The sequence below is a fragment of the Haematobia irritans genome, chromosome 2 (genome assembly GCF_050003625.1).
Source record: "Haematobia irritans isolate KBUSLIRL chromosome 2, ASM5000362v1, whole genome shotgun sequence".
In the NCBI taxonomy this organism is placed as follows: Eukaryota; Metazoa; Arthropoda; class Insecta; order Diptera; family Muscidae; genus Haematobia; species Haematobia irritans.
Genome location: NC_134398.1, coordinates 156,676,481 through 156,692,207, shown reverse-complemented (window position 1 = coordinate 156,692,207; position 15,727 = coordinate 156,676,481). Strand labels below are relative to the sequence as shown.

The 15,727-nt window shown below is 27.6% G+C and overlaps 2 protein-coding genes across 2 annotated transcripts in view; both read left to right on the top strand.

Moving 5' to 3' along the window:
* Positions 1-1,575: 1,575 nt before the first annotated feature.
* Positions 1,576-2,627, top strand: LOC142226619 (methionine aminopeptidase 1D, mitochondrial). Its single transcript, XM_075296716.1, has one exon. The coding sequence runs from the start codon at positions 1,643-1,645 to the stop codon at positions 2,570-2,572; it is 930 nt and encodes a 309-aa protein (XP_075152831.1). The 5' UTR covers positions 1,576-1,642; the 3' UTR covers positions 2,573-2,627.
* A 3,118-nt stretch (positions 2,628-5,745) lies between these two features.
* Positions 5,746-15,727, top strand: part of dia (diaphanous related formin 1) — a 67,297-nt gene continuing 57,315 nt past the window's right edge. The window contains exon 1 of the mRNA XM_075296714.1: positions 5,746-6,615. The gene's annotated coding sequence lies outside the window, so the exon portion shown is untranslated. The remainder of the gene's footprint in view (positions 6,616-15,727) is intronic.

Sequence of the window (15,727 nt, the reverse complement as noted above, 5' to 3'; positions counted from 1 at the left end):
TTCACGGTTACTTTTTTAATTAATAAATATAGAAATATAAAATTATTTGCAATCAATTCCTTGGATCTTTTCCTTCCATTATTTGGTAAGACTTGATAAAAATATAATCGTCTTCATATATATTTTTGTACTTTTAGTTTAGTGTTTTGGTGAAAAACCCGAACATAGTACACACCTTTAAGGTGGGTATTAAGTTCGAGTTTAGCCGCTAAAAACGTCATTTTTTCACGATTACTTTTCTTTAATAATCCGATTTAAGGATTACAAACTTTGTGAAAATTTACTCTGGGCTATTCTCCATCAAGTTCTAATAAAATTTGCAACAAATACGTATAATTTCATGCATTTTCTTACTGATTTAGTTTTCACTTTAGCGATTTTAGCGGCTAAACTCGAACTTAATACTCACCTTTATGTCAAAAATATTTCAAGTTTTTGTATTTCTTCCAATTGACCACGTATTTCGTGGCACAAAATGTATTCGATTTCCTCAATAACGTTGGTGTCACAAAATTGTTGTAAAACTCATTAAAATTCGGGCAAGTTTATTCTAACTCTCTGATGACCAGAGAGTTAGAATAAATTTCCAACAATTTCAATTCACAAAATAACAAATTAAACCGATGATGCGATGTAAATTAAACTATCGATGTGGTGCGAATTATCATCCAGTAGTTGTTGACATGGAAAAGCATAACTACCAAGTTTAATTCGTTGCACTTTGATTTATGTAAACCTTCTGTTTTCGATAAGCCGCCATCATTTTTCATTGGTCAGCTTCTTAATGTTTGCAAGAATGTAGCATTTAAAGATTTTAGTTTTCTGCAGAGATTTAAATTTTGTGACTTATCTAAAGTGTTTGATTAGTGTGTGATTTAATTTTTCATATTGACGTACCAATTATTATAAACTATTTGAAGCGGTTCCAGTTAATTGTCCACCATTTTTCATCGGTCAGCTTTTTAATGTTTTCAAGAACGTAGAATCCATAATTTTAGTTTTCTGCAAAGAGATATACATTTATTTATTTGTCTAAAATGTTCCAAGTTTTTTATTTCTTCCAATTGACCACGAACTTCGTTGCACAAACAAGTATTGAAAACCACATGGTTTTTTCGTTGCATTTTAGGGTAGTGTTTTGTCAAAGTTTTCTCATATTATCTTCAACACCTTTTCAAAGATTTCATTAACATTTTGGCAAATTGGAAGTAAGTGTGTAAATATAACCATAGCGATAGGCGGTAGGCGAACACTTATTTACGTGTATTTCTTATGGGAAGCCCAAAATCCGCGACGGAATGCCGTGACGACTAGCGGCGTGTCGCTAAATTAAAACTTATTCTAACTCCTTGGCGAAAACTGGTATAGTGTTGCCATCGCTTATCAATTTTTTTAACTCACCACTAGGAATTGCTGTTGCCTGGACACGTGTAGATTATTTTTTTTATATGTTTCGCCTACCGCCTATCGCTATGGTTATATTTACACACTAATTCGCAAACAATTTGAAGATGATTGACACAAAGCCTAATTAAGAAAATATGGCAACTTTTATCGTCAATTGTTTTCAATTCAAACAGCTGTTCTAATTTATACGTAACTTGCGGACAGAACCAAACACCAAACCGGCAATATTACAAATATGAGGACTAAACTTTTGCAATTTCCAATACGACAATTTATGTCACGTTTTACAAAAACTAAACCAAATTTCGGTACCTGTAACACCGTTGAGCCAGGAAATGTATCTGCTGAACGAGAAATACCTGAACACATTGTAAAGCCAGAATATTACTACAAACCAATGCCTCCAGGCTATACATTGGGAGAACCGGAAATAAAAAATCCTGAACAGATAGAAAATATGCGAAATAGTTGTAGGTTGGCAGCAAGAATTCTAAAGTCATGTCATGATATTATAAAGGTTGGAGTTACAACTGATGAAATTGATGAATTTGTACATAATAGCGTTGTTTCAGCAAATGCATACCCCTCACCACTTCGTTATGCAGGATTTCCGAAATCTTGTTGCACTTCTGTGAATAATGTCGCTTGTCATGGTATACCTGATGATCGGGCCCTACAAGATGGTGATATAATAAATGTGGACATTACCGTATATTTGAATGGCCATCATGGAGACTGTTCCAAAACATTTATGGTTGGCGATGTGGATGAGCGAGGAAAATATTTAATACAAAAAACGGAAGAATGCTTAAATGAGTGCATAGCTTTATGTCGGCCAGGGGTTGACTTTAAGGCGATAGGTAATTTTATAGATAAATTTTGCAAACAAACCGGTTTAAATACAATACCAGCGTTTATTGGCCATGGTATTGGAAGCTATTTCCATGGTCCTCCTGAAATACTGCATTTCAAAAACAATGTTCCCGGTGTAATGCAAGCAGGCATGACTTTCACCATTGAACCTATTCTATCGCTGGGTGGACCCGGTATTGAAATACAAGATGATGGTTGGACAGCAATGAGTGTGGATGGCGCCCGTACAGCTCAATTCGAACACACAATTTTAATAACAGAATCTGGAACAGATGTATTAACAAAGGACTAAGTTGAGATATATAATCAAGTTTAAGAAAAATAAAATAGACAAATATATTTTACAATTTTTCTGGCTTACTATTACTAATTGTTTCCAAAGGTGAACTGAAATATTTTTATGTATTTATGAAACTACTAAAAGTTGGAAAGGATTGGATTAGACAGAAAAATATATTGAATAAATACTAGGCACATCCAAATTTGTAAAAAGTAGACGAATCACATATATTCGAGGAAGTAATGTTTCAAAGCCTTTATAAGTGATTTCATACTTGACATGAGGGTTCTTAAAAGTTCAGGACATTCCAAATAGCCTTATCCAACATCCATATTTTTGTGTTAAGTTAGGTGGCAGCCCGATGTACCGGCTCACTTAGACTATTCGTCCATTGTGGTACCACTTTGGTGAACTTCTCTCTTATCACTGAGTGCTGCCCGATTCCATGTTAAGCTCAATGACAAGGGACCTCCTTTTTATAGCCGAGTCCGAACGGCGTTCCACATTGCAGTGAAACCACTTAGAGAAGCTTTGAAACCCTCAGAAATGTCACCAGCATTACTGAAGTGGGATAATCCACTGCTGAAACACTTTTTTGGTGTTCGGTCGAAGCAGGAATCGAAACCACGACCTTGTGTATGCAAGGCGTGCAAGCTAACCATTGCACCACGGTAGCTCCCTCCTTCAATAGTAGCGCTATCGTCCTGAAATTTGTCACTGATTCGTCCTTTGTCTGCACGCAGGCTAAGTTCGAAGATGGGATATATCGGTCCAGGTTTCATGGCTGGTTTTTTGTTTTGTCAGGCTGGTTTTTTGTCTGATTCTTCTTGAGAAATTCAGCTGTTTTGGCCATCCTAGTCGAACGAAAGCGTTCGTTTCGGATATGAGAAATTGGCTGTTAATATATACACAAAAAAATATCACCAAAATTTTTCCAATTAAAATTATAATTGAATTCTAAAAAAATTCAATAAATTTGGTTCAACCAAATTTTTAATTGAAACAAAAATCAACCACACAGAAAAAAATTTCACGAAAATTGTTGAATTAATATCTTAATTGAGTTTTACAAATTTCTAAAAAAATTCAATAAATTTGGTTCAACAAAATTTTTAATTGAAACAAAAATCAACCACACAGAAAAAAAAATTCACGAAAATTGTTTCAATTAAAATCTTAATTGAGTTTTAAAAACTATTCAATTAAAATTTTAATTGAATCAAAAAATTGTTTAATTGAAATTAAAATCAATCACACAAAATAATAGTATCAATTAATTTTTTAATTGGATCAAATAATATTTTTAATTGACTGTCAATTAATTTTTTAATTGATACTATCATTTCTGTGATTGAAGACATTGTAATTAAAGAAATAATTGGATCAATTAATTTCGTGCTTGAATCAGAAAAAAAATTTGTGTTGACAGAAGTTAATAATAAATATATAAAAGAAAATATTAATAATTTGCTTTTGTTTCGTTCGTAAAGAGCAAATACGCACAACATTAGGGTTGTTTTCTATTAGCACTGGATGCAACATTTGTATGGGCTATCCAGAACATCGTTGCACTGGTGTTCTATCCAGAACAACCCATCAGTGCAAGTCGCGCTGATGTTGCCGGATTGTATTTTGATAAAGTGATTCACAATAGCAACTTATTGTGACTAATTTATCAAAAAACATGAAATTCAAAGTGGTACAGTGTCATAAATAATCGCAGCAATAAATATTTATTGCAAATTTGAGCATTTCATATATTAAAAATGCAAGATTTAACTTCTTTTCTGTGATTGTTTTTAAACAGCTGATGACAGTGTTGCATATTATTGGAGATGTTCTGGATAAGCGAGTACTCTGTTTTCTTTTAGTCCTTCACGGCTTAGTGTATCCAGTGCAAAAAGAAAACAGCCCTATTGAATTTTGTATTTTCGCGGTTTTGGTTGAACCTTAAATGTAATTTATAATCTAAAGTTGGGTATTAAGTTCGAGTTTAGCCGCTAAAATCGTCATTTTTTTGCTTTGGGCTATTCCCCATCAAGTTATAATGAAATCTTAAACAAAAATGTATAATTTTATGCCTTTTTTTACTGATTTAGTTTTCACTTTAGTGAAAAAATGACGACCTTTAAGGTGGGTATTAAGTTCGACTTTTTTCACTAAAGTGAAAACTAAAACAGTAAAAAAAGGCATAAAATTATACATATTTGTTGCAGATTTTATTATAACTTGATGGGGAATAGCCCAAAGCAAGTTTTCAAAAAGTTTGTATTCCTTAAAAAGTATTATTAGAGAAAAGTAATCGTTAAAAAATGGCGATTTTAGCGGCTAAACTCGAACTTAATACTCACCTTTAAGGTGAGTACTATGTTCGGGTTTTTCACAAAAACACTAAACTAAAAGTACAAAAATATGTATGAAGACGATTATATTTTGATCAAGTCTTACCAAATAATGGAAGGAAAAGATCCAAGGAATTGATTGAAAATAATTTTATATTTCTATATTAATTAATTAAAAAAGTAACCGTGAAAATAAGCTGGTTTTCAGCTTGAAAACTGCACATAGTACTCAGCTTAAACTCGAACTTAATACCCACCTTAATAAGTGAATTCACAGCGCTGTAGTTTGCCTGCACACCGTAGAGGGCTCTTTTCCGTCAGCAATTGAGTGATTTTTTAATTTGGCTTTAATTTGTTTTCTTGATGAAACACCAAATATTGTAAAAGCATATAAAATTCTATACATTCAGACCTTTTTTGTAATGCAAATTGACTGATTTGTACTGTAATTCTCGTTTGCAAAAAAAGAAATTGAGTCACTTGCCTGCGCAATTGAGTGGAATGACTGCGCACTGCAAATAATGTCATAAATGTCAAGGTATGTCTCTATTTTAATTGGTCTATGGTATTATAAATAAAAACTGATAAATAAATAATAAATTGCTATTGTGAATCAAAAAAACGGCAAATGCATCCTGGGTTTTTGAAAAAGGCTTAGACCAATTTAGGGGTTTTTTTCTTAAGATTTGGATGGAAGAATCAACAATCACCTGGCAACACTGATTCCCCTAATCAATGACTAAATGGCACTCCATTGTGAATGATCGTGGTGAATTTGATCAATAATCGACTATCGTGAATTGAACAAGATGTTAGCATTGGAAAAAGCAACAAAACGCAGGCTAGAAGATAACGAAATACGAAACACGGTGGACGGTGCGATTCGCGGATTTTCCTTATATCTCGCTTAATTTGTTTTAGAAAAAAAGAAGACATAAGAAATATCTGAAATTTAATTTATTGAATATATTAAATTACGTAGACCTTAAACAGAGTGGAAAATATCAAAGATTGAAGATAATAAAAAGTATTAAAAAAATCAACAAGTGTTTGATAAAAAAAATTGATGATGTGTGTGATGTGCAAGGAATAAGATTATTTTGCAAAATCCAAAAAAAGAACAAAATTAGGGAAAAGAAAAATTAATTTATTACTGCTCGAATGAGTGCAGTGGTTAGTGGTAGTGCCGCGAAGTTAAAAGAAGATTTGTGCAAATTAACGACGAGGTGTTTGTCGGTGTGTATATGCGTAGAAGCTTGTTTCGAATATTTTTGTTGATTATATTGCGCAAGCAGAAACCACACATACCCCGACCATAATTGATACGATAATAGTCCGAAACAGCTATACTTCATTTCTTTCAAAATTTGAAGTCACAAATTCACTTCAGACCAGACATATGAAATTATTTTACTTTTTAACATCGACATCGAGCTATTGCATTCACTTTATGGCTTATGCCGCCATAATCGTATGAATATTTTCGTTTTTTGGACGAATTAAGCCGTTGTTGACTTTTTCCGCGTGATCTTTTAATGTTTTCGTATCTTATTCATACGGCCTGGTTTGGTTCTTGATATTTGTGTCTATGACGTAAACCCATCGTCGTCGCTTTTTATATGGAAGCCAGGCGACAACAACAACAATAATAATAAAAGCAAAAACATTGACTTCTATTAACAAGTCCAACAACATTATCGATCAACAGTAAAGGTAAGAACGAAGCTCTAATGCAAACAAGAAATCATAATCAGTTCTCTCATTCTCTTCTTGCCATTGCTTATTTCTTCGTTGTTGCTTCATTCCTTTGACTATAAGAATTCCTGGTATTTACTGCGAACACATTGTCATTGACTGAATATGAGACAGTCAGGAATAAAGGGTTGAATTTTCAAAATGTTTGTTGTAGTTGTTTATGTCAATCTCTGGAACGATGGCATACATAAGACAAACTTTGAAACCTTGATCCTTTGCTCTTTACGCTTGGCATCTTTTGGTTTTGTTTATTTTTCCTCTGTTTCTTGGTTTGTCTTATATTTGCTTACGAAAAACAGAGTTGACAGATTGTTTGTGTTATTTTATTAAAGTTGGGGAATTGTGCCTAAATTTTGGGAATTTGTTGTATACTATCAGATGTTTTATTGATAAAAACAAGATACATAGAAAAACAAATTTTTTCACTAAAATATTTCCAATAAAAAAGTTGATTGAAGTTGAAAACATTTTCAATTAAAAAAATTATTGATCCAATTAAATTTTTAATCAAACTCAGAAGTCATTTAAAAAAAAAACTATGGATAATTTTTTATATTTTGATTAAAACTTTACTTGAAACAATCAATTTTTTAATCAAACTAAAAACACTAAAGTCAATAATTCCAACTTCTGGTTCAGTGTTGCCAGGTGATTTTGGAATCTTCCCCCCTAATCTTAAGGAAAGAAACCCCAAATTGTTCTGGATTTCTTTCAAAAACCAACAAAAATTTAGGAAAGCAAAAATATGTAAAAAATGGACTTCCAAAATTTGTAAAAAATAATACTATAGTAATACACTTCAAAAGTTCAATTTAACAAAAAAAAAATGTAATAATACAATATGTATATCAATTTAAAAAGCACGATAAAATAATTCAATGTGTAAATGTTTTAATTCAACCTTATTAAAAAAAAAAAAAAAAAACAAAAAAAAGGTTTACTACAAAAATCAACAAAAGTAAAGATGCTTTCAGCTGTTGGAGTCTAATATTAAAAATGTACTTCCAGAGGAAGTTGATCTTCTAAAAATGTCCCCGAAACATGAGAAAACCCAATACATTTGGGGGGAAACACCCTTAATTTTTCTATAGAAATATGCCCATATTCATAATAATATAATGAGAGTTTATTGAAGGATTTTGTATGGTAATAGAAGGTTTAAAGTTTACGTATAGTTTTATGAATATAAGGGTTAAAATTTTGACAAAATGCTCTTTTGAAATAACAATTTGACAAAATTTTTTATATAAATAAAATTTTGACAAAATTTTCTATAGAAATAAAATTTTAACAAAATTTTACATACAAATAAATTTTTGACAAAATTTTCTACAGCAATAAAATTTAAAAAAAAAATCTATAGAAATAAAATTTTAATAAAAATCTGCAAAATTTTGTATAGAAATAAAATTATGGCAAAATTTTCTATAGAAATAAAATTTTGGCAAAATTATCTGTAGAAATAAAATTTTGCCAAATTTTCTATAGAAATAAAATTTTAGCAAAATTTTCTACAGAAATAAAATTTTGGCAAAATTTTCTACAGAAATAAAATTTTGGCAAAATTTTCTACAGAAATAAAATTTTTACATAATTTTCTATAAAAATAAAATTTTGGCAAAATTTTCTGTAGAAATAAAATTTTGCCAAAATTTTCTATAGAAAGAAAATTTTGCCAAAATTTTCTATAGAAATAAAATTAAAAAAAATTCTATAGAAATAAAATTAAAAAAAAAAAATTTCTATAGAAATAAAATTTTGGCAAAATTTTCTATAGAAATCAAATTTTTGGTAAAATTTTCTATAGAAATAAAATTTTCTATAGAAATAAAATTTTGGCAAAATTTTCTACAGAAATACAATTTTTACAAAATTTTCTATAAAAACAAAATTTTGGCAAAATTTTCTACAGAAATAAAATTTTGGCCAAATTTTCTATAGAAATAAAATTTTAACAAAATTTTCCATAGAAATAAAATTAAAAAAAAAAATTTCTATAGAAATAAAATTAAAAAAAAATTCTATAGAAATAAAATTCTGACAAAATTTTCTACAGAAATAAAATTGACAAAATTTTCTATAGAAATAAAATTTTAACAAAAATTTCTATAGAAATAAAACTTTGGCAAAATTTTCTATAGAAATAAAATTTTGACAAAATTTTATTAGAAATAACATTTTCGCAAAATTTTCTATAGAAATAAAGTTTTGAAAAAAGCTTTCTATAGAAATAAAATTTTGGCAAAATTTTCTATAGAAATAAAATTTTGGCAAAATTTTCTATAAAAATAAAATTTTGGTAAAATTTTCTATACAAATAAAATTTTGGTAAAATTTTCTATAGAAATAAAATTTTGACAAAATTTTTATAGAAATAAAATTTTGGCAAAATTTCTGTAGATATAAAATTTTGGCAAAATTTTCTAAAAATTTTTTTTTTGGGAAACTTTTCTATAGAAAATTTTGACAAACATTTTCGCAAAATTTTCTATAGAAATGAAGTTTTGAAAAAAGCTTTCTATAGAAATAAAATTTTGGCAAAATTTTCTATAGAAATAAAATTTTGGAAAAATTTCCATAGAAATAAAATTTTGGCAAAATTTTCTAGAGAAATAAAATTTTCATTTCATTTATTATTCTCCAAAGTAATATACACAAAGCCAAACCTGGCCCAATTAACAACACACAAAAAAATATTTTTCTGATTCAATCACGAAATTAATTGATCCAATTAATTTTTTAATTGAAATGTCTTCAATCACAGAAATGATAGTATCAATTAAAAAATTAATTGACAGTCAATTAAAAAATTAATTGATCCAATTAAAAAATTAATTGATACTATTAATTTCTGTGATTGATTTTTATTTCAATTAAAAAATTTGTTGATTCAATTAAATTTTTAATTGAATATTTTTCAAAACTCAATTAAGATTTTAATTGGAAAAATTTTCGTGAAATTTTTTTCTGTGAATATATTACAGATTTATGCGGTAATAAACTAACTACAAAATAAATAAAATTTTGGCAAAATTTTCTATAGAAATAAAATTTTGGCAATATAGAAATACAATTTTGCAAAATTTTTTATAGAAATAAAATTATTTGCAAAATTTCTATAGAAATAAAACTTTGAAAAAATTTTGTATACTTTTTTTTTTGGCAAAATGTTCTATAGAAATCAAGTTTTGGCAAAATGTTCTATAGAAATAAAATTTTGGTAAAATTTTCTATAGAAATAAAATTTTGGTAAATTTGTATAGAAATAACATTTTGGCAAAACTTTCTATAGAAATGAAATTTTGGCAGAATTTTCCATAGAAATAAAATTTTGGTAAAATTTTCTATAGAAATAAAATTTTGGCAAAATTTTCTATAGAAAAAAATTTTTGCAAAATTTTGTATTTTGCCAAAGTCAAAGTCTTCATTCGTTTTGTTTTTTATTGTTGGTTTGTTCTTCAATCTTTTTTTAATCCAGCTTAAAATCTTGACAGAACTCTAGTCCAAAAATATTAAAATAAAACCTCTCAGAAGTGGACACCCAAGGTCGTCTAAATTATATCCACAATTGGGAGGTGTCCAGTTATTAGAAGTTAATTCTAATGATTTTATATAGCAAACTTTTCACGACAATTGTCCAAGATTGAGAGGTTTCGCTGTATATTAATAGTAATTTAAAATCACTAAGAATGCAACAGAGTGCTAGAGGATGAATTATAGCACTATTATACAGTAATGGAAGCAATGTGTGTACGACGCTAGAACGTTTTCCATTATCTTGTCTTGCTTATGTTCATACCTATAGTGTATATCTTTAACACCAATAAATATGAAAAAAATCTAGAACAATAGTAAAAGTACTAATTTCTTTTTCTTTATTCCATTCTCGGTTTCATATCGATCGTGATCTGCATATTATCACAGCTAAGTACAATTATGGTAATCCATAATAAGAAGGGCAATAACCATTACATGCGTTTATAGAAGAAAATATATCTGTCATCACACTGAACAAAGTTTTAATAAGCGCAGGTAGACCGTTTAAGAGCTTTATCATGTTGTTTGTAACATCGGATTATTGGTCCCAGATTCCAAAAAGTATTAATTAATAAATTAATATTAAGGAAACTCAAAATAAGAAGGAGTAAAAAAGACGTAGCTAAGCTGTTTGGAAATCGTCCTACCGCGTTATCGAGCTAAAAAAGTGGTACTTACCACTATACTGCAAATGCTTCCAACCGGTTTTTTGAGAACTTGGTACGAAGCAATGAATCAATATTGCAGTCAAACTAAACTGCCGGACTTAAAACCACGGTTCCCACTGGACCCAAAAAAAAAAGATTTTGTAAAAATAAAAATAATAATTGTCAAAATTTTATTTCTATAGAAAATTTTGTCAAAATTTTGTTTCTATAGAAAATTTTGTCAAAATTTTATTTCTATAGAAAATTTTGTCAAAATTTTATTTCTATAGAAAATTTTGTCAAAATTTTATTTCTATAGAAAATTTTGTCAAAATTTTATTTCTATAGAAAATTTTGTCAAAATTTTATTTCTATAGAAAATTTTGTCAAAATTTTATTTCTATAAAAAATATTGTCAAAATTTTATTTCTATAGAAAATTTTGTCGACATTTTATTTCTATACAAAATTTTGTCAAAATGTTATTTCTATAGAAAATTTTGTCAAAATGTTATTTCTATAGAAAATATTGTCAATATTTTATTTCAATAGAAAATTTTGTCAAAATTTTATTTCGATAGAAAATTTTGTTAAAATTTTACTTCTATTTCTATAGAAAATATTGCCAAAATTTTATTTCTATAGAAAATTTTGTCAAAATTTCATTTCTATAGAAAATTTTGTCAAAATTTTATTTCTATAGAAAATTTTGTCAATATTTTATTTCTATAAGAAATTTTGTCAAAATTTCATTTCTATAAGAAATTTTGTCAAAATTTCATTTCTATACACACAAAAAAATTTGATTCAATCACGAAATTAATTGATCCAATTTAGTTTTAATTGAAATGTCTTCAATCACAGCAATTATAGTACCAATTAAAAAATTAATTGAAGGTCAATTAAAAAATTAACAGATCCAATTAAAAAATTAATTGATGCTATTAATTTTTGTTTCAATTAAAAAATTTGTTGAATCAATTACATTTTTGATTGAATATATTTTAAAACTCAATTAAAATTTTAATTGGAAAAATATTCGTCAAATTTTTGTCTGTGTAGAAAATTTTGTCAACATTTTATTTCTATAGAAAATTTTGTCAAAATTGTATTTCTATAGAAAATTTTGCCAAAATTTTATTTCTATAGAAAATATTGTCAATATTTTATTTCGATAGACAATTTTGTCAACATTTTATTTCTATAGAAAATTTAGTCAAAATTTTATTTCTATAGAAAATTTAGTCAAAATTTTATTTCTATAGAAAATTTAGTCAATATTTTATTTCTATAGAAAATTTTGTCAAAATTTTATTTCTATAGAAAATTTTGTCAAAATTTTATTTCTATAGAAAATTTTGTCAAAATTTTATTTCTATAGAAAATTTTGTCAAAATTTTATTTCTATAGAAAATTTTGTCAAAATTTCATTTCTATAGAAAAGTTTGTCAACATTTTATTTCTATAGAAAATTTTGTCAAAATTTTATTTTTATAGAATATTTTGTGAAAATTTTATTTTTATAGAAAATATTGTCAAAATGTTATTTCTATAGAAAATTTTGTCAAAATTTTATTTCTATAGAAAATTTTGTCAAAATTTTATTTCTATAGAAAATTTTGTCAAAATTTTATTTCTATAGAAAATTTTGTCAAAATTTTATTTCTATAGAAAATTTAGTCAAAATTTTGTTTCTATAGAAAATTTTGTCAAAATTTTATTTCTTTAGAAAATTTTGTCAAAATTGTATTTCTATAGAAAATTTTGTCAAAATTTTATTTCTATAGAAATTTTTGTCAAAATTTTATTTCTATAGAAAATTTTGTCAAAATTTTATTTCTATAGAAAATTTTGTCAATATTTTATTTCTATAGAAAATTTTATCAAAATTTTATGTCTATAGAAAATTTTGTCAACATTTTATTTCTATAAAAAATTTTATCAAAGTTTTATTTCTATTTGCAAAATCTACCAAAATATCCAGAATTCTACCAATCAGTAAAATATCTACCATTTTTAGTAGAATTCTAGCAATTGCAGCAATCGTGATTAGAACCTGTATGGAAAAATACTTTGTAAATATGGATTCTAAAATAGACTTGTTATGGCATTTGTGGATATTTTAATATGGACTATGATTTTAACCCTTCCCTAATTCCCCCATATCAATTCCACTTATTTGGTCTCTAGTTTTATACTTTTTTCAGTACTTATGTTGCATATGATTTACATTTTTGCTGGTAATCGCATGCATTTTTCTTATCCATATATACAATACGTTGCAGTTCCCTCTGTAATGAAATTACTGAAAGCAAATTTGTTCTTAGTACTCATCCCCGCCATTCCTTCTCTGTCCAAACTATCATTCAATTCTATTATTGCCGGTGTTAAAATGTAAACAGAAATGTAGAAAAATGTTTATGTTTGTCGGCGTAAGCCGGTTGCTCTTGTCTTCTCTCAGTCAATGTACTTGCAAGGGGGATATTTAAAATCATAATTTGTTTATCCATTTCTTTGTAAGTGTAAAGTCACTTATATGGAATTAAATTTCTCCATCATGTTGTTGAGTCATAACACTATAAAAATGGTTATCTTATGCGATTTAGAATATATTGTAATGAGAATTGTGGTTAATTTGCGGAAAAATAATGTGATTGACCTCGAATTCTGTGTGGTTGTCTTTGTTTTTGTAATGACAAAATTTAATAAAATATTGAAATGTAATAAATTATAAATGAAAATTTAAAAATTTACAACAACAACGTTGCAAATCCGAAATTTAGAATTTTGGAATTTTAGATGAATGTATCCCTAACGTATGGAGGTTATGGAGGCAACATCCTATTAGTAGAGATTTAGGATTAATACCTGAGATGTTGAAAACACTAACAAATGCGGTATTATTTTATTTTGTTTTTTAATATAAAAAAGTGGATTTTCGACTCTCTCGAAAGCCTTGTTTTCGACCTCTCCGGAATGGGCTACCATAGACGTTAAATTGTAAAAAATACTACTTTATTAACAATACAGACCCCCGATTGATGCTGCTTATGCTTCCCGACATAAAAAGCACTTCACAAGATCGCGTGGATCATGTTCTGCACGAAATTTTCTGCAGCAGAACAATAACAAGGTCTTTTATAGTGCAGAATTAGTCTCTTAAAAGCTACTCTCGAAATGTTTTTTTTTTTCAATTTGAAGAAGTCGACTTTCGCCTGTTGTAAATGTCTACTTTCGAACTTCTTCAAAATGTCGATTTTTGGCTTTTTCACAATCAAGCTCTCAAATATGAAGACACCTAATTGATGGTGTTCGTGATTGCCGAGGGGATATGAATTTCAAAAGGTCGCGTGGGTCATGTTCGCACAAAATTTTTAGGCAGGAAAACTCTGTCGCCATATAACATATAGGATGGAATTAAAGGGTGATAGTATGATGTAGAGTGAGTAGTTTCTTCATGACCAAACCTGCCAAAGAGCTCAGCTAAAAATGTATGCCTTCGATTAGCCACCAAAACTCAAGTGCCGCCGATGTTAATCGTGTGCTCTACCGTAACGGTGGATGACCTCATCCCGGTTGTATTCATCGACTCTGGCTTCAAAATAAATTCCAAATACACAGCAAAAATATCACCAAAATATTGAAAATTGATACAATTAACTTTATAATCAAACACGAAAAACTAAGTCGGTTAAAATAATTATGGACATTTTTTTTGATTTTTTTATAAAAACTTAATTTGAAACAATAAAAGTTTTAATCAAACTAAAAACACTAAATCATTTAAAAAAGTGATTCAAATTTGTTACGTTTTTAATTAAGCAATTAATTGAATTTTGCAGTCAACATCAATAAAATTTTTAATTGAATTAATTAAAAATTAATCAAGTATTTTGTTTTTTTTGATGCCCAATAAAAACTGTGATTGATACTATCATTTTCGTGATTGAAGACATTTCAATTAAAAATTTAAATGGATCAATAATTTTGGCGATTGAATCAGAAAAACATTTTTCTGTGTATTATCTGTAAACGGTTCTAAAGTCAGTATTAAAGTCCTTCACAGACAAACTTTTCGGTCGCAGACCATGGACAGCACATGGAAAAAATATCAACAATTTTTTTTCAAATAAAATTTTAATTGAGTTTAAAAAAAATTAATTGATTTAACAATTTCTTTAATTGAAACAAAAATTAATCACACAAAATTTTTTTTTCTGATTGAATCACGAAATTAATTGATCCAATAAATTTTTTAATTGAAATGTCTTCAATACAAAAATGATAGTATCAAACACAGTTTTAATTGGGAATAAAAAAATATTTAATTAAAAAATTAATTGATTTAATTTGATAATATCAATTAATTTTTTAATTGATTCAATTAAAAATTTAATTAATTTGTGCAATCAACATCAATCAAACATTTAATTGAAATTTTCAAATTAAATTGCCAATTGTAAAACTCAATTAATTTTTTTTAAAATTAAAAATGTAATCAATTACTTTCTTATCTTACTTTGTATTAAACAATTTGTATTAAAACAATTTGTATTAAAACAAAAGTAAGGAAAAATCCGTATATGAAAATTCCTTTCAGCGTAACCTATATGTAAAAAAATGAGTTATATACGAATACAAACAAATTTATTCGATATAATCCTCCATAGAAATTGGCATGAATTGGCCAACCGGGAAGAGATAGAAAAGCCAAATATTAACCAAAGATAAACTGAAACGATAGCTTTCGATTGGAATTAAAACCTTTTGGCAGAAATCTTCCGAATCGCAGTAATGTTGCATATACGAAACAGAGAGAAATGTGTCCACTGTGGCCAAATGGAAAAAGATGGGGTTCCAGATTTACATGTGAAAGATAGATCTTTT